General features: G+C 36.0%; 1 protein-coding gene across 1 annotated transcript; it reads right to left on the reverse strand.

Annotated features, from left to right (window-relative positions):
* Positions 1 to 15,792: 15,792 nt before the first annotated feature.
* On the reverse strand, positions 15,793 to 19,702 carry LOC120092132 (IQ domain-containing protein IQM3-like). Its single transcript, XM_039050345.1, has 9 exons — positions 19,270 to 19,702; positions 19,047 to 19,161; positions 18,890 to 18,955; positions 18,724 to 18,812; positions 17,368 to 17,455; positions 17,062 to 17,208; positions 16,839 to 16,931; positions 16,611 to 16,712; positions 15,793 to 16,491 (listed from the first exon to the last, which is right to left on the reverse strand). Exons 1-9 carry the CDS (start codon positions 19,599 to 19,601, stop codon positions 15,985 to 15,987), a joined length of 1,539 nt encoding a protein of 512 aa, XP_038906273.1. The 5' UTR covers positions 19,602 to 19,702; the 3' UTR covers positions 15,793 to 15,984.
* Between the last annotated feature and the right edge of the window lie 453 nt (positions 19,703 to 20,155).

The following is a 20,155-nucleotide window of genomic DNA, read 5'->3' on the forward strand; positions in this document are numbered from 1 at the left end:
TATATATACATATATATGAATGATATATATATATATATATATACTTTAAAATGTTGGCATGATTAGGAAAGGTATTTTATCTGGATTTGTTGTTGTTATATTGGCATAATGCATGAGTAGTTGTATTGGGAATTGGATTTATACCCGGGATATTGTTAGCATACTTTGTGGTCACTTGGATGGGATTGTCAACGTACCCAAACATGTCTAGGAAGAAATTTCGACATGTGCACATTTGGCGGGTTATCAGGTGTTAAGATTGCTTCCACATAGGTCATTGCGGGTTATTTGTAGAGAATACCTGAGGGGGTTGGGATTACATGATCTTGCCAAGAATATCCAGCTGGTAGGCTGTGGAGGTTACATTTATTATCATATGATCTGTATTTGTTTCTAGAATTTTATTTCCCAATACTGAATTTATAAAGTTAAACTTTTACAAAGGCATCACTCACTGGTCTTATAGCTCAGGTTTTCCATGTTTTGTTTTCTTTCCCCTCCCCAGGTTGCGAAAGCGGGTCGGTTGGGAGAACCACCAGAGGTCTTGATTAATTTTATCTCACGGTGCGGGACTTAGATCATGTTAATTGGAAGTCATTAGTTAAAAACATATAAAACAACATGTCTAGTTATTTATTTTAATTATTAAGTTATAGAAATCTAGCTGTCAAGCTGACGGGGGCAGACAATTGATACCACAAAAGGGTAGTGTTGGTTGTCTTCACATCCTCTTTCGATTTGGGGGATATGATTCGGAAGGGGGTATGACATGGCCACCATTCAGAAAGTATTTACATGGATCAATAGCAAGGTGAATAGGGGAAGTTGTTCATAGTAAATGGGAGAAGGAAGTGTGTCAACAAATCCTACGGTCTTCTCCATTAGGTTGCACCGTGAGATTCCCATGTTCCGCCTGTATGTCATTCTAGAGCGAACACCCATTCGAAGGGTCGTAACATGAAGATCGAAACAATGCAAACTTAAAAAATGGGTAGGGTCTCTTAAGTTTGTTCTCAACATTGTCTTTCCATTCGGTAGCTTGTTGGGACTGATCTCTAGGATATAAAAATGGAGGGTTACACTTACAAGAATTTACTAAGTGTTAGTAAATTCTTAACCAAAGGAGTGATAAATAAATACTATAGGAATCAGAGTTATAATGGTATTATTATTTAGTCAAGAACGTCTTGATTTAGTGAAGGAGTAATTGACTGCCCTCTATAGCGGTTATTCTGACTCACTGAAGTATCGTTGCAAACTTAATGAATTATATGGATACATTATTAATTTTGCTAAAACCTTATTGGTTTTAATAGCAATTCACTAATAGACTTATTTATATTTTTTTTAACATGTCTAGCTCATTAGTTCAACTATTCCCTTCTGAAAAATTAAACGGAACAACTTGGAAATCAAACCTAAACACGATACAAGTAATCAATGATCTTAGGTTTGTTTTAACAGAGGAATATCCTTTGAATCCTAGCTCGTCAACAAATTGAAATGTTTGGGATACCTATGATAGATGGATAAGAGCCAACAATAAGGCTCAAGTCTATATCTTAGCTGGCATATCTGATGTTCTGACTAAGAAACATGAGAGTATGATCACCACTAAGGAGATCATGGATTTGTTGCAGGCAATGTTTGGACAACCCTCTTCATCTGTTAGACACGATGCTCTCAAATATGTTTACAACTCCCACATGAAGGAAGAAACCTCTATTAGAGAACATATTCTGGATATGATGGTACACTTTAACATAGCGAGGTAAACGGTATTGCCATTGATGAGAAAAGTTAGGTTAGTTTCATCATAGAGTCTTTTCAAAAGATTTTCTTGCAGTTTTGAACAAATGCAATAATGAACAAGATTGAGTACAATCTAACTATTCTCTTAAATGAGCTCCGGACATACCAGTCTTTAATGAAGACAAAAGGACAAGAAGGGGAAGCAAATATTGTTACCTCAAAGAAATTCCAAAAGGGGTCATCCTCAGAAACTAAGTCTGGACCTTTCACTTTAAAGAATAAAAGTGTTCAAATGAAAAAGAAGGAACAAGGGAAAGGTAAGGCTTCTACAACCCGCAAAGGCAAGGAAAATGTTGCAGACAAAGGAAAATGTTTCCACTGCAACGAAGATGGGCACTGGAAAGTAACTGTCAAAATACCTTGCCGAGAAGAAAGCTAAGAAAGAAAAACAAGGTAAATATGATTTACTCATTGTTAAAACATATTTAGTGGAAAATGATAACTCTAGTTGGATACTAGATTCAAGGTCGTTAACCATGTTTGTATTTCTTTTCAGGAAACTAGATCCTAGCGGCAGCTTATAGAAAACTCTCAAAGTTGGAATAGAAGAGGTCATCTTACCTAAACCAGTGGGAGACTTAAAGTTGTTTTTTAGAGATAGATTATTTTACTAGAAAATGTACTTTTAGTTCCTAATATGAGAAGGAATCTAATATTTATCTCTTGTTTGTTAGAAAAAATGTACAAAGTATCTTTTGAAGTTAATGAAGTGTTAAGACCAACTAAGGCAAAAGCTATTTTAAATATTTAGATGTTAAAAAAAATTGAAACTCAAAATAAAAGGCAAAAAGTCCTTCAACAAGAGTTGCTAATGGAGCTAGTAATTTTGGTAAGTCTCATCCTTCTCAAGAGTTGAGATTTCCTCAGCATAGTGGAAGGGTTGTCCATCAGCCCGACCGTTACATGGATTTAAACGAAACTCGAGTCATCATACGCGATGATGGCATTGAGGATCCATTGACCAATGAACAAGCAATGAATGATGCAGACTAAAACCAGTGAATCAAAGTCATGGACCTCGAAATGAAGTCTATGTACTTCAATTCGGTCTAAGAACTTGTAGATCAGCCGGATGAGGTAAAACCTATTGGTTGTAAATGGAAAGGAAACGAGACTAAGTTGGTAAGGTATAGACCTTTGTGGCTCGACTAATGGGAAAGGATTATACCCAGAGAGAGGGTAGACTATGAAGAAACCTTCTACCCTGTTGCCATGCTAAAGTCAATTAGAATACTCTTATCCATTGCCACATTTTATGATTATGAAATTTGGCAAATGGATGTCAAGATAGACTTTCTGAATGGCAATCTTAAAAAAAGTATCTATATGGCTCAAGAGCAAAAGGTCTGCAAGCTTGAATAATCCATTTATGGATTAAAACAAGAATCTAGATCCTAAAATATAAGATTTGACACTACGATCAAAACTTATGGCTTTGAACAGAATATTGACGAATCTTGTGTCTACAAGAAAATTGTCAAAACCATTGTAGCCTTCCTAGAATTGTATGTCGATGACATCCTACTTATTGGGAATGATATAGGATTCCTGACTGATGTTAAGCAATGGCTAGCAACCCAATTTCAAATGAAATCCAAATCATTCGAAATCACAAGAACTGAACATTAGTCTTATCTCAAGCATTGTATATAGACAAGATGTTGTCCAGATATAAGATGAAGAATTCCAAGAGAGGTTTGTTACCTTTTAGACATGAAGTTCATCTATCGAAGGAACAGTGTCCTAAGACACCTCAAAAAGTTGAGTATATGAGACGTATTCCATATGCATCAGCAGTTGGTAGTCTGGTGTATGCCATGTTACGTACATGACCTAACAGATGCTATGCAGTGGGAATAGTCAGTAGGTATCAATCGAGTCTAGGATACGATCATTGGACTGCTGTTAAAAATATCCTCAAGTATCTCAGGAGAACGAAGGACTATATACTCATATATGGTGCTGAGGATTTGATCCTTATAGGCTATACTAACTCTAATTTTCAGACCGATAAAGATTCAAGAAAATCTACATTGGGATCGATATTCACTCTAAACGGAGGAACAGTAGTTTGAAGAAGTATAAAGAAAGGTTGTATTGTTGACTCCACCATGGAAGCTAAGTCCGTAGTTTCATGTGAAGCGGCAAGGGAAGTTGTATGGCTCGAGAAGTTCTTAACAAATTTTGAAATGGTTCCAAATATGCGTATGCCTATCACCCTGTATTGTGATAACAGTGGCGCAGTTGCAAATCCTCAAGAACCAAAAAGCCATAAGCACGAGAAGCACATTGAGCATAAATGTCATCTGACCAAGGAGATTATGCAACGAGGAGACGTGATTGTCAAATAGATAGAATCAAAGCACAACATTGTTGATTCGTTTACTAAGATCCTAACGGCTAAAGTGTATGAAGGTCATCTAGTGAATCTAGGACTACGAGTTATGTAAATCTAGGGCAAGCGAGAGAAGCCATGGGTATGCGATGCCCTAGTTTATTTTATTTATATTTTCTCACACTCAACATGATATGTATATGGCCCACTGGAGTTTTAGTCCAAGTGGGAGTTTGTTGAGTTTTATGTCCTCAAACTCGTGGTTCATAAACAATTAACGGATTCTATTTTACAACAAAGTTGTTATCCAGGTTATTTAGTAAAGATGTTATTGAATATGTGAATTTCATTTAAGAACCTTAAATCCAATAAACTAAAAACCCTTGGCTATAACATGAATACTTGAACTATATGTGGAGACATAAAAGTGGATCAAGTTCAAGTAATAGCTAAAACGGTTTATAGTATAGGGATAAGATTGGGCATCTTATCCTGAAGACACTATGGATGCGGCCCACTCTGTATTTGATACAAACAATGTGATACTAAATTTTTCATGTGAAGGCATGTGAGTGGACGCGTCCTACGCAATGAGTTTGCATAAGACCGAACCGAGAAATAGTCACTTTACTTTATAACATTGTTTACTATTAAGACTGACTATTTCAATACGATGGCTTAGGTAACTCGAACTTAATCTAAACTAAATATGAAATCCTATTTATTCAGGATTATCCTTTAATTTTCATGGGTGAGAGTGGCTCGAGTTCGCGAACTCAATAAGCGTACCATTTTAAGGATAAAATCGAGTAGATAGCTGGGACATAATTCTGCAAGATGGAACTCACTCCTACCCGATTTAGGGATAGTAGATAGATTGTTTTATTGAGTGCTGACTCTAGGTCTTGAACAAGAGGTCCCACCATCTTATTGGCTCGATAGGGACTCGGTTTGATGGTTGAACTACAAACCAATTGTTCATTAGAGAATCAGTGGGACTTATGGAACAATATGTAATTACAGGGGTAAAACGATAATTTTGACCCAGCTGTAATTATGAACAACCCATGAAGAATCGACTTACTGATTATGGTTATATTGAATGGACAAAAATTTATCTATAATTAGGAAAGTGCAGCTACTGGCTATAGTGGACTGTATCGGTAATTAACGAATGTTGGTTAGCTAGGTTAAGGAGTTTACCCGGTTAATCTCAAATCGTTAGAGTTCATGATCTGTAAGTTCATTAGGTTTCCTTTCTAGCTCACATCGGACTCAATCTTAGAACAATGTGATAAGAGAATTTGAATTGTTCAAATTCAGTTTAGGGAGTAAGCGTTCATCATATGCAATATAATTGATATAATCATATATAGTTTAATTGTGAACTGAACTATATTATAATAAGAGTTTGAAGTATTTAAATATGATTTAAATACTGCAAATATGTATATGATACATACTTTAGTTTGAATTTTATACATGAATAGGGATTTATATTCAAGCGATCGGTTTTGAAAGAGATCGGGATTGGTGCAATTATTTAATTTGAAATGTGATATTAAATTACACAAATATAATTAATTACATTTCTTAATTGATTTTATTTAAAATAAATTATTTGAATTTTTTTATTTTAAAATTAATTAAAAAAAATTGAAAAATCAATTCAATTTTTGGAGGTGGTGGATTTATGACTTGGTTCATGCATAATCTCAAAGAATGCCACCTTAATTCACACCTAATCCCACCATAATTTGTTGTCTTCATTTGATGAAGAGGTTGCATAATCCTTCTTCTTTAAATGGAGAAGAAAAACTAAAGTTTGGAGGGAGAGATTCATGTGTAATTTATGTCTTTTTCTCTAAAAAAAACTATAACACCAAAAGCTCTCATACTCTACCAGTGGTCCACGAAGTGTTCGTGCTAAAAAACAACCAGTGGATTATTTCAATGTTGAGTTACATCATGTTTTGTTCTTCAAAACTATATTTTTTTAGTTTTGAACAAGCATGTTTAATCCTTAAAATTGATGTAATTAGAGTGCTTTAGATCCAAAGTGATTCTGCTTGCATGTTTTTTACTCTTACAAAGTTTATGCAAGAAAATTGACGTCCAGGGGCACCACAGTCGGAAGCTGAAGTTGTTAGGGCACAAAAAATGCTTAGAACTAGAAATCCTTCTCCAACACAACTCAACTAAATGTCCTCAATCATTTGGGCTCATTTCGGTGGCACAAAAAAAGTGGCACAAATTTTGTTGGTTGGGTTACAGTTTCTGGGTCACAGTTTCGGGATGAGTGTTTCGTACTCAAAATGAGCACCATTTCCGAAACCCTCAAGTGCTAGGTGTTTTGTTAAGGTTCTGACATGTTTTGTTTGTTTCTAGGTAATTACTAGACGGAAAGTTCGTGCTTGAAAATTGACATCCAAGGGCACCGCAGTTAGGACAACAAACCATTAGGGCATGAAAAGCATCTAGAACGGGAAATCCCTCTCCAATACCACTCTACTAGATGCCTTCGATCATCTGGCCCATTTCGGTGGCAAAGAAAAAGTGGCACGGATTTTATGGGTTTAGGGTCACGATTTCTAGTGAGGGTTTCGAGATGAGGGTTTCGTGCTCGAAATGGGTTTAGTTCCCAAAACCCTCTAGCATCAAGCTTTTTGTTAAGGTTTCGATCCACTTGGTTTGTTTCGGGACAATTCCGGGATGGAAAGCTTGCACACAAAAATTGACATCCAGTGGCACCCCAGTATTGAGCAGAAGCTGTTACGACATGAAAAGTGCCCAAGACAAAAAATTCCTCTCCAACGCCACTTAACTAGATGCCTTCGATCATCTGGACCCATTTCAATGGCAAAGAAAAAGTGACACGAATTTCGTGGGTTTAGGGTTACGGTTTCTAGGTGACTATTTCGGGATGAGGGTTTCATGCTCAAAATGATCTCCATTCCCAAAACCCTTTAACGTCAGGTGTTTTGTTAAGGTTCTCACCCACTATGTTCGTTTCAGACCAATTCCAAGACAAAAAAGATTGCATACGAAAATTGATCTCTAGGGGCATCCCGATCAGAAGCAGAAGCCATCAGGGCACAAAAAGTACCCAAAACGGAAAATCTTTCTCCAACATCACTCAACTAGATACCCTTGATTATCTTGACCCATTTTGGTGGCAAAGAAAATGTGGCACGGATTTCTGGGTTTAGGCGTATGGTTTTTTAGAAACGATTTTGGGATGAGGATTTCGTGATCGAAATGAGCTCCGTTCCCAAAACCCTTCGACACCAGGTGTTTTGTTAAGGTTCTGGCCCATTGTTTTCATTTCGGTTCAATTCTAGGATGAAAAGTTCGCACACGAAAATTGGGAGCAGAAGTTGTTAGGGCACGGAAAGCATCCAAAACAGGAAATTCCTCTCTAATGCCACTCAACTAGATGTCCTCGATCTTCTGGACCCATTTCGGTGGCCAAGAGAAAGTGACGCTGATTTCGTGAGTTTAGAGTTATGAACTCGAGGTGACGATTTAGGGATGAGGGTTTCATGCTCGAAATGAGCTTCATTCCCAAAACCCTCCAATGCCATGTATTTTGTTACGTTCTGACTCGTTGTGTATGTTTAGTGCCAATTATGGGATGAACAGTTTGCGTATGAAAATTGACGTCTAAGGGCACTACGGTCAGGAGTAGAAGCCATTAGGGCATAAAAAGCACCCAGAATGTGAATCCCTCTACAATACCACCCAACTAGATGCCCTCGATCATTTAGGTCCATTTTGGAGGTAAAGAAAAAGTGGCATGGATTTCGTGGGCTTAGGGTTACGATTTCTAGTTAACGGTTTTGGGATGAAGGTTTTATGCTTGAAATAAGATTGAAACCCAAAACCCTCCAGCACCAGGTGTTTTGTTAAGGTTTTGACCTACTGTGTTAGTTTTGGGCCAATTTTGGGACAGAAAGTTCGCATAGAAAATTGACGTCTAGAGGCACCTCAGTTGGGAGCAGTAGCCGTTTGGGCACAAAAAGCGCTTGGAATGAGAAATTTCTCTCCAACATCACTCAACTAGATGCCCTCAATCATCTGGGTCTATTTCATTAGCAAAGAAAAAGTTACAAATTTAGGTTTAGGGTTACAGTTTTTGGATGACAGTTTCGGGACGAGGGTTTTATGCTCGAAATGAGCTCTGTTCCCAAACCCTCTGATATTAGGTATTTTGTTCAGGTCTTGATCCACTATGTTTGTTTAGGGACAATACCAGGATGAAAAGTTCACGCACGAAAATTGATGTCTGGGCATGGCGGTCGATAGTAGAAGTCGTTAGGGCACAAAAAGTATTTAGAGTGGGAAATCACTATCCAACAACACTTTAGATGCCCTTGATCATCTAGGCCCATTTCGGTGGCAAATAAAAAGTGGCACGAATTTCGTGAGTTTAGGGTTACAATCTCTGAGTGACGATTTCGTTCTTGAAATGAGCTCCATTCCCAGAACCCTCCTACGTTAAGTGTTTTGTTAAGTTTTTGACCTATTGTATTTGTTTCGGGCCAATTTTTAGACAAAAAGTTTGCGAATGAAACTTAACGTCTAAGGGCACCCCGTTCAGGATCAAAAGTCGTTAGGGCATGAAAAGCGCTTGAAGCGAGAAATCCCTCTTCAACACTACTCAACTAGATGCCCTCGATCATCTAGACCCACTTCGGAGGCCAATAAAAAGTGGCACGGATTTCGTTGATTTAAGGTTACGTTTTCTAGTGACGGTTTCAGGATGAGGGTTTCATGGTCGAAATGAGTTCCATTCCCAAAACCCTCCGGCGTCAGGTATTTGGTTAAGGTTCTGACTCACTTTGTTCGTTTCTGACCAATTTTAGGATGAAAAGTTCGTTAATGAAAATTGACGTCCAGGGACACCCCAGTCTTGAGCAGAAGTCGTAGTGCCCTGAAAAGAAAATCTCTCTCCAATGCCACTCAACTAGATATCTTCGATCATCTGGGCCCATTCAATGGCAAGGAAAAAGTTACATGGTTTTCGTGGGTTTAGGTGTTATAGTTTCTAGGTTACAGTTTTGGGATGAACGTTTCATTCTCGAAATGATCTCCATTCCCAAAACCCTTTGGTACCAGGTGTTTTGTTAAGGTTTTGACCTACTTTGTTTGTTTTGGCCAATTCAAGGATGAAAAGTTTGCGCACGAAAATTGATGTTTAAGAGAACCCCAATAAAAAGCAGAAGCTATTAATGAAGGGATGAAAACCCTAAGACATAGCAGAAGCCAAAACACAGAACCCATACATATTTTAAAATAATATTTAAAACAGAACAATTTTACATTGGAATAAAGTAGAAAAATAGATGAAGCGTGCAATTCAAAAACATAATTATACAGCCATTGCATTGGATTCTTCCTTTTTTTTTCTTTTGCAATTGGGAGGAAGAGAGAAGACAAAAAAATGCAGAGAGTTTGAGAGTTTTGAATATCGATCAATTGATCTTCTTTGCTTTTTTTTTTCTTTTGTTTTTGATACAGAGAGACTGTGAGAGATGGTGAAAGTGAGGAGACGTGGGATTCATCCCACGTCTCTAGGGGAGTTGCAATTTATTTAATTAAGATAAAATAAAATTATTTAATTTAATTTAATTTAATAAAACTATTTATTTAATTTAATTAAATAAATAAAAACAATAACCATTTAAATCATAAATGGTTCCCTCTCACATAACCTATACTTTTAATGCGTATCTAATGTGCATTCATTTTAACCTATAGTTTTGGTTTAATCAATTTAATTAAATTCAAAATTCAATTAAATTAAATAATTAATTAATTAATCATCTAATTAAATATCACATATTTAATTTAAGTTTCTCATTTGAATCATATTCAAATATATTTCTCTCATTTAACCTATAGTTTTAATGTGCATCCAATGCACATTTTTTTTAATCTATAGTATTCAATATGAATCTTATTCAGATTAAATTAATATTTGAACTCCTTTCAAATATTTCATTCTCTCATTTATATTGAATCATATCCAAAATTAATAATAAAGTCTAAAATTAAAATTTATATTAAAATGTATCAACATACATTAAAAAATTCCCAATTCTGAATTTGAACATTTCAAATTCAATTTAATGACAAATTACTTCAATACCCTTTATAAGCTAGGAAGGGGACCTAATGAACCTATAGATCAGTAGCTTCAACGATGTGAGATTAATTGACTAAACTCAGTAACCATATTAATGAATATTCGTTCACTATGGGTACACTCCCTTAAAGACCCACAGCTGCACTCTTCTCATTATAGATATGTTTCTATGTCCACGGATATAGACCAATAACAACAAGTTAGTCCTTCACGAGTGTTCATAACACCAGCTTGGTCAAATTATAATTTTACCCCTAGATTACCTCTACATTCTTAAGTACCAGTGCTCCTCTAATGAACAACATGTTTATGTTCCAACCATTAAATAGAAACCCTCTTGAGTCAACAAGAGGTATGGCTCTTTGTTCAAGTCCCAGAGACACCACTTAAAGGAACACTGATCTGCTTACCATGAAGTTGGGAAGGAGTGAAATCCATCTTGTGTGATTATGTTCCCAGTTACCCACTCGGTATTATCCCTAAAATGGTAGGCATATTGAGTCGGAAAACTGGACACTCTCACCTATACAAATCAAAAGACAATCCCTCATGAATAGGAGTTCATAATATACTCAAGAGTAAGATTAAGTTACCTAGGTCATCCTATTGAAATAGAAACCTAACTAGCCAACAGAGTTACATCTAGTGGTTGCTATTTCACGATCTAGTCTTATGCAAACTCATTGCCCAGGATACCCTCACTCACGTGTCTTCTACACAAATGTATTGGATCACTATGTTTGTATCAAATACAAAGTGGGTCGTATCCATAATGTTACCAGGATAAGGTACCCAACCTTACCTCTATACTATAGATCGTTTAGGTTGTATCTTGAACATTAATCCCTATATGTCTCTACATACAGTTCAAGACTCATAAGATAGCCTAGGGTGTTAGTTTATTGGATTTTAGGGTTAATAAGACAAAATTAAATAAAATATCAATAACACGTATTGAGAAAAACATTAAAATGATGGTCATTTAATTACATTCACTATCTACGAGTTTTAGAGCATAAAACTAGATGTCCTTGATCATATCGACCCATTTCAGCGGCAAAGAAAATGTGGCACATATTTCGTTGGTTTAGGGTTATGATTTTTGTGTGACGGTTTCGAGATGAAGTGTTTGGGAACTGGGAAGGTGTCATCGCACATGCCCCCGACCTGGGCAAAGATAATATACTCACAGATCCAAGACTTGTACCACAAATGCAGCAAAGCGGTAAGATCGGGGTCGAATCCACAGAGAGATTATTGATCAGCTAGGATAATTTAAGAATTCCATGCGGGAGGGTTGGTTGTGAAATAATTTGACAATCAAGAGAAAACAAGAATTAACACAAAAAAAGGGTTGAATCAAATTGATGGAAAAATCTTAGGATTAGTTTGCATGCTTTTTATCTTCTATCATTAGGCACTATTAATTTTACTTGTGAACCCTGAACCTATTAGAAAATCTAATAGCCCAATTAGCCAATTTTGATAAAAATCCAAACTAGCACTGTTTCAGTTTAAAACTTTTCCTTCTTAGCGACATACAAGTTAAAACTGAAAAACATTACGAAAGGGTTCAATTGCAGAGACATACTACAAGCTGAAAAAGCCATATCTTATAACATGATTTATTGGGAAGGATTATACTAGGGCATACATGAGAGTTTGGCCAGAAAAAGTCTAGACCCTAAACATGCAATCCTAATATGTGCAACTTAATCAATCAATATTGAAGGCTATGACGATTTTACATACAAGAACTTCAATAAATTAATTTGTCAGATCAATTCAAAGAAACTCTATTAAAATTAAACAAATCCACCTAAAGAGTTCACAACAATTGATTAAACTTAACTAGCAATCCGTCAAGAATTAAGACATACAAACTATCACAAGAAAATTACCTAGCATCTAAAAGGCATATCAGAACTACAATGATTGGAAGAGAATTGAGGTTGACTATGGCGATAATTGCACATCAATTCGACTTCAAGGGCTCCCAAAACTGGACTAACTCTTTAATTTTATTCTATTCTCCATTTTTTCTAAGGTCTTCGAATGCTTGACCCGAACGTCATATTTGTAGGCTTGCCGCAGCATCGCAACACTCTGGAAGAGCATTACAACACTACAGTGCAAATTGGTGAGCGTCAAGGAAGCGTCACAGCACCCCCCCTCCCGACGTTTGATTGCACGTGGGGCATTGAATTTCTGTCAATCTTCGTAGCGTCGCAATGCTCTGGAAAAGTGTTGCAACGCTGAGCATTCTATCTCTCAGCATTGGAATCAAGCATCAACTGGCATTGCAACGGTGATGATGTTCTAACTTCAGAGCGTTGTGATGCTTGAGGCAGCGTTGCAACGTTGTCCTGTACTCGATGCTATTGTCTTCAAGCGTCGAGCGACCGTTGGACTTAGGCTTTTGAAGAGCATTGTAACGCTAAAACAGGGTAGAATCGTCCTTTGTCATCTCAGCTCGATTAGGTGCGTTTCACTCCCGATTTTTCCTTCCTTTTTGCTTGATTCTTTATCCTTGCAATGTGTTTGCTCCATGGGATCAATTCTCCTACAAAATAAGACAAATATAACACAAGAATTATCCAAATATAGGAAAGTTAAGGTCATAAACTTAGCTCTTTTTTAGAGCAAACATGAAGGTTTCGTGCTCGAATTGAGCTCCCTTCCCAAAATCCTCTATGTCAGGTGTTTTGTTAGGATTATGACCCACAGTTTTCATTTCGGGCCAATTCCAGAACAAAATGTTCGGGCATGAAAATTGGCATCCAGGGCCCCCGGTCGGGAGCAAAAGAAATTGTAAAAAGAAAAAATTGTATTTAATGCAATCCACTAAAGTTGGAGATTCTGAATTTTAAATCAAAATTCAAAATTTGTAAAATGAAAAAATTGTAAGACACATTAGGGATGAAATAAAATCTCTTAAATTTAATGGAAATAGAAATTTCCTTTTATGATGTATTTTGAAAATTTTTGAAAAAATCTACTTAGGCACAAGATTTCCATTTTTTTTCCATATTTATGTCTTTTTTATTTTTTCAATAAAATGGCTAGAAATTAATAGGGGTGTTATGAATTTTTGGGCTTGATTTTTATGTAATATTATAACATATTAGGCTATTCATGGAAAAATAGTGTATTTAAGTTATTCTTGTAATTTGGCTTATTTAATTAGACTATTAGTGTAGAAAGCCCAACATAACTTTATGCTTTATGAAATTCTTACCTTGTAAGTCCAAGAGTTCACAACTTGGCACTCTAGAGTCCACCACTTTTAGTACTTGTATATTAAGATGTCCAATTTTAGTGTTTGTAGTTTTAATAAATCTTAAATCTAGTCTATCCTATTAGTTTATTGTTGATTGTCTTCCAAACTTTTCATTATCAATTAGGATTTTTATTATAAATTTTGGAAACATCTTCACATAATGTAATTTTCTGTATGCAAATTACGTTATTAAACCAATTTCGATAAAAATTAATTTCAAAGACTAAATTTAAGATTTATTAAAATTACAATAACTAAAATTAGACAATTCCAAAGTATAGAGACCAAAATAATAATTGAACCTAAAATATATATTTGAACTTTGTCATTTGTTTAAAAAGTATTTTCTAGTTTTAAAAGTTTTCCTTGAACTTTCATAAAACGTTTCAAAATTACCATCGAAAATCAGAATTTCATTAAAAAAAAATACTTAAAACAATATGGTGATCTAAATTTTAGTTATAGTTACTAAGAACGTATATTTATACAAGTTATTGTTTTTTAAAGTTAGAATATTTAGCACTATTTGTTGAGAAAAGCACCAGATTCATAGGAAGAGAGAGCAAAATTACTTTCCATGCATTCATTAAGTTCAAAAGATAGCTTAGGTAAAAATCATGCAACTAATGCATTTTATATGCCGGAATACAAGCACAAACAAAGAAAAAGAGTCATGCGCCAAACCCAAAGATGACCCATGCGGCCAAGAAGTTCAAAACGAAAGAAGAATGAGAAATCTGGAGGCAAGTCATGCAGCAAAGCTCCTTGAGCAACAAATCTGAGAGCCAAGTGCATCTTGGGGGATCACCGACAATTACATAAATGAACATGCAAAAGTTACCTAACGTGCATGCCACTGTCCTGTGTGGCAGAAGTGATCCCCACGTCCAGCTTTATACCCAGCCCAAATGAAGGATTGAAGGGACCAAGATGAACAATCAGAAAGAGAGTCACACACCATTTTCGAGAAAGAAGAATATTCTCTAGAATTCGAGAGAATTTCCAGTGAAACTTCTTCCTCCACCATTCCCAAGGTGATCTTCTTGGGAAAACCTCCATCACCAGAGAAGGATGCTTGAGAGAGGAATATTCTCCTTAGCCACCACAAAGCACAAATTCACATCCATTTCAGATCAACAGAAGCAAGAGAAGGCTACCAATGATCATCATCTCTAGCCATTCATCTTTTATTTTCTCTTATCTCATCACTTGTATTTACATCTCTACACACTTCTATTTGATCTTGTAACAAACTTATTTCATTTTAATATCTACATCATGATTTCATTCTCTATCTCTTCCACTTTTATTTTTCTTGCCATGGGTAGCTAAATCCTTAGTTAGTTGGGATGAGTTAATCCTCATTTCGGTGAGCTTAGTGATTAAGCAAATGTTCATTTGGGTAATAAAACTTTAAATCCAACTTGTGATTCTTTTTAACCATTAGAATCATGAGATAACAATTAACTACTCGACAGAGCAAGTGATAGTGGATTTTATTGACCCAAGTGAATTGTTTAGAGATAAACACTTCTGTACGTTCCAAGTAACCCAAGCATATATCATGGAGACATGTTTTATGCGACTAACTCACCAAGAGGTGGAATCCTAAAGGTTATGAACATGAACATGAGCTTATCATTAGGTTCAAAAGTATGAGGATTGCTTGTTCCAACTCCGGACTCTCATCTATTTCTTTTTTCAATCAACTTATGTGCTATGCATTCACAATCACATTCTCACTCATACTCTCTTAACATCTTTACTTGCGTTTATTTAGTTTATGTGTTAACACAAATTACTACATCACCATTAATTGACAAACACACCCCTACGTTCAACAATAGAGAATCATTAACTGAACTTGTTCGTACTTTAATTGAGATCCCCATGTTCGACCTCGGTCTTCACCGAGACTACCCTCTAATTAGTTTATACATATTATTGAGCACATAACATGTATTAGAGATTGAGTACATATTATTGAGTACATGACAGTCACCAAAATATGAGAAAAAGTAAAGATCATTTCCAACCTTCTTAAAGTTAATTATTGGTTTTTAAAATACCATAGCATATTTTTAACAATGATCTCAAATGAACTCGTTAACCTTAACATAAATAAAACAAAACATTTAATCATGTTAATTTAAGCATAATTCAACCGTTAAAATATATATTCTAGATCATCAAGACTTTAAAAAACAATCTCAAACAAATCCTAAATGAGAATTTATTTGTCAAGGAGAAGAAGCTCTAATTTTACATACTAAGATGATGCTCCAATAAGTTCACTAACATTGATCAGTTGACAGAAAATAATGAAGATAAGCATTACATTCCAGATCGTTTGCATAGTTACATAGCACCATAAGTTGGAATGATGACTTAAGGATACAACAACTGGTTTCAAAAGTTGGAACTATCATCAGCATTGAGGGTATCCTTTGTTGGTGTCCTTGGGGTCAGGAAACCCGCCATCCTCTTCGAGTCCAATGGAGTAGGAGGAGTCCTCGGAGATAGGTTAACAAGCTCCAATGCCTGTACTCGTAGCTCGACCGGGTAGTCGGCAACACACCCAATTCTCGGACCTGCTCCTGTTGTCCATTTGAGTGAAAGTTGATGGCCCAACTGATAGGAGTTTGCTATCTTCTTTGAGTTAATTCTTTGAAATATCGCCTTCTTTGGCACATCAGCTCTCGGGCTCTTTAGGCCACCAGATAATGTCCTCTTGTATTCTATTTTGCCTCCAACTTGGGAGACCTGAGCTGATTTTGAGGAAATCTCAACTTCCCCTTCCTCAATTGTTTTGATGTCAAGTGCTTCTAGTTTGCAGACAAAATCAGCCTTTGTTCGACCTCCTCCGACCGACTTTAAATCGTCGTAGCTTTCGGAATCTTCATTTGCCCGATGTACCTAAAGCACACAAGAACATAACAGAACTTAAAGGACATCATTTATCAGGTAGGACTAGGAATAGTTTGTCAGCTTGTTTTCTTGTTTCATAGAAGTTAGAGTAGGTGGTTTGTAAGCACCTCGACATCCTGAAGAACCACACCGTTATCCTCAAGGAATTTCAAGAAGATGTCGAGATGGTCATCGGTAGGCTTGTAATGTCCACTATATGCTGAGATTGCCTGAAAAGATCAAAGCCATCAGAGAACGAAATATTCTAGTTAAGCAAACACCATGAACCCCGAACTGCCTTGCTTTAATCGTGTTCTTCGAAATTCTTTTAATAAAATGTTCACTGTCACACTCACCTTAAGAACTCCATCATCTACCTCCAGCCTCCCAGCAGCCAATGTGGCTCCTCCTGCCAAGAAACTTGAGTGGTGGAAAGCTCCTTTCTTTTTCTGAAACATGATGACAATGAAACGGTTATGTCGGTCATCGGTATATCGTTGAAATGGAATTTCACCTCAGGTAATTGAATGAGAAGAAGAATTAACTAATGAGGACTACGTTTCACGGGTGCATCCTCACCTCACCAGCATAAAGCCTCTTAAAAGTGCTCATTACAAATATCCACTTCGTTCCTTTTGGTCCTCTCTTTGTATCAAGGAAAGTTCCACTTTGTTTATGGACGATTTTCCCATCAACAACGATGTATTCGTAGTTTTCTCGCTCTTGCTGATATCAGTAAGTGAAACCGGCACCATGAAAGAGACCATGTAAGGATAAAATGTAAGCTGGGTTGGAAACTTTATAGATTATGCATCAAAAAGCATTCACAGTCAAAATGAGCTTTAACTTGAAACTGCTTCAAATATGAATCAAGAGACGACATACAGGTCCAAGATACTTGATGATTTGCTGTCGGAGTTTCGATCTCGGGCATTCTTTAAGGTCAACATCTTTTCCATCTCCAACATCAAGCCTACAATGTTTGAATAGCAAAAAGAATCAGGGAGCAAGTTGCGAGGAATAGGATACGAAGAAAGACCTTGTAATGCTCTAGCTCAACGGTAATTGATATGCACTCAAAAAGTAAATCACTAAATGGAAAACAGATATTATTCACTCACTCACGGTGACTTTTCATGCACGTTTCAGCAATTAAGATAAGATCTTCAAATAGTTCTGTTAGTAAAGTTGCAACTTCAGGGAGATGAAAGCCAACAAGACAGAAAGATCCAATACTTCAAATCAAACGTGTTGATTTAGCCCTAAATCTTGTATAAAAACTCCTCTTAAGACTTTTTTTCCATTGAATTTCTTTTAACAAGAATCTTAAGAGGTGTTTGGCTCATGAGTTAGCCTAGTATAGTCCAGTGCACCTATGTTTGGTATATGAGTTTACTAGCGCAGGTCAGTTTGATTTATTATTTCCTGTGCTGCATAAAACTATGTAATATAAACTTGGGCTTATGAAATCCATCCTTTATATTGCATCATTAAAACCTTTACAAAACCCACAAACCAAGCACAAGTTACATAAACTCAAAGACTCCTTTATATAATCAGAACATCTATGTGCCAAAACTTAAGGAGCACGGATACGGATACAAGACAAGGATAAAAACATGAATCAAACATGGGGGCATGTTATTTTTCCAAAATGTAGAAGACGAACAAGGCGAGTACATTTATTAAAATACAGATTTTAAAAAATATATATCATTTTGATACAAGAAGGAAATTCAAAGTCAATAAGTTTGATATATCTCTAATATTATTTAGCATACTTCAACAAGTGTTCAATTCATGTCTAATAAATGTTGAACTTGGACTTTGCACAATTAGTGTCTAATATATCTATTGCACTATCAAGTGTTTTATTCGTGTCCACCTAGTATCAGAGTGTGTAAGAAACAAACATACTAGCCAAACCAAAGTGTCCATGCTTCTTAGTGTCAAACATAGTGATAATGACCATAGATCAAGATACATGTGACTTGCGAGTTTTGAAAGAAAACTATTCATACACAAAGTGTAACGACCCTTAACATCTGAAGACAAAAAGATTAAAAAATTGATGATTAGTAGAAGTTTAAGGATTAAAATAGAATATAAACCACAAAACCCAGACATATTACAGAAGAGTAGAGAACCAACTTCCAACAAGACAATAAAGCAGAGATGTCTTAAAATCAAAATAAAGACAAAAGAGGCGACAGAATAAAGCCTTAAAACAAAAGCAATTACCAATAGAAAAATGGCTGACCAGCTGTAGCTTTACACCATTCTTCATAATAGAAATGTAAACTATGCCCATATCTATGTCTGGGATCAATCTGAAAAGGAAAAGGAAAACAAATAACATATAAACCCTATACTGTTCTTGAGATTTTCCAACAAAGCTTCCACTTACAGCTTCGATCCAATGCTGAAAAGCAAGTTTCTGAGCTTTAGCATCCTTTGATAGCCCTTTTCCCACCTACCAAAAGAACTTCAAATTATTCCATCAAAACCCACTTTCAAGTCCATAAATGTGAAGCAAAAGCAAAGAGAAAGCTAAGAAATCGCACCTTCGAAGCATTCGAAGTGACTCGGTTCCAGCGAGAAGCAGCCGTTTCAGGTTTCAAGTAATTGAAGAAGGAAATCGTACTGTGATTCAATCTAGCATAGTCTAACGCAAACCACCTTCAAAAAATTTTCATGGCCATCAGCAAATTGAAATTCCTCTGTACCCATTTTCAGTTAAAAACAGAATCATAAATAGAAAGTAATATTCAAATCAATCTCTTTTACCAGAGCTCTTCCGCGACGACGGCGGAATCCGCCAACAGCCGGCGGGTCCGGTAACTCCTGTACACTTTCTGCAGCTTCACTGCCGAGCGCCGCAGTGCCGAGTTCGCGTCATCGCCGCCGTCTCCGTTGATCATCTGGGTCGGTAAGTGGTCGCTGTCGGAGGAGAAGGGCATTTTAAAGTCTTCATGTTCGGAAATACCGATGACCGGGCAGTCGCCGGAGGAAGAGGGTTGGTGATTCTCAGGAGGGTCGTAAATGGAGTGGGAGTTGAGAGGGTATGGAAATGAAGTGTGGTTTAAGGATGTTGAAAGGGGCTGAGAGTGAACCTCCATTAACGTAGTGAATGTGTGAAAACAGAGGACTCTGAAATTTTCTTTTCTGAGAGAGAGAGAGAGAGGAAGAAGACGACGGGGGTAAAGAAGAAAATGATGAAGGTTATTTATGAACGTCGAAATATATAGTTACAATTTTTTTTTTTAATAATTGGTTAGATAGTACAAACATTATATTAGACTCGTTAATTCCCTTAGGATGAAGGTCTTTATGAATTCTATAGTTTATTATTTTACTTTTTATGTTTTAAAAGGTTTAGTGTGAATATTTAAAATTCATTTATATTTATTAACTGTAAATTAATCATATCGATGAAGTGTATTTGAAATATCTTCTAGTACTCTATATTTTATAAATATATATGATACAATGAAATCTCTTTCTAAAAATTATAAAAAAAAATGTAAAATTAGTCATCTAAATTCGAAATGTAACACCAACTACATTTAAATAGTGGTGTTCTGTTGACATAAAATGTACTTATTCGACTTTAAAGTTAACTTTCACATCTAATAAATCTATTTTGTAAAGTGGAAATATGAAGGACAACTTT

Source organism: Benincasa hispida, chromosome 11, assembly GCF_009727055.1.
Source record: "Benincasa hispida cultivar B227 chromosome 11, ASM972705v1, whole genome shotgun sequence".
Taxonomy (NCBI): domain Eukaryota; kingdom Viridiplantae; phylum Streptophyta; class Magnoliopsida; order Cucurbitales; family Cucurbitaceae; genus Benincasa; species Benincasa hispida.

What these genes read in the sequence shown, in the direction of transcription:
- LOC120092132 (XM_039050345.1), bottom strand. Translation starts at nt 19,601, where the DNA reads ATGGAGGTTCACTCTCAGCCCCTTTCAACATCCTTAAACCACACTTCA. An exon ending in GGTCAGCCATTTTTCTATTG is followed by an intron (nt 17,456 to 18,723) that starts GTAATTGCTTTT and finishes CAAACATTGTAG; the next exon opens with GCTTGATGTTGGAGATGGAA. An exon ending in AGAGGCTTTATGCTGGTGAG is followed by an intron (nt 16,932 to 17,061) that starts GTGAGGATGCAC and finishes ATCATGTTTCAG; the next exon opens with AAAAAGAAAGGAGCTTTCCA.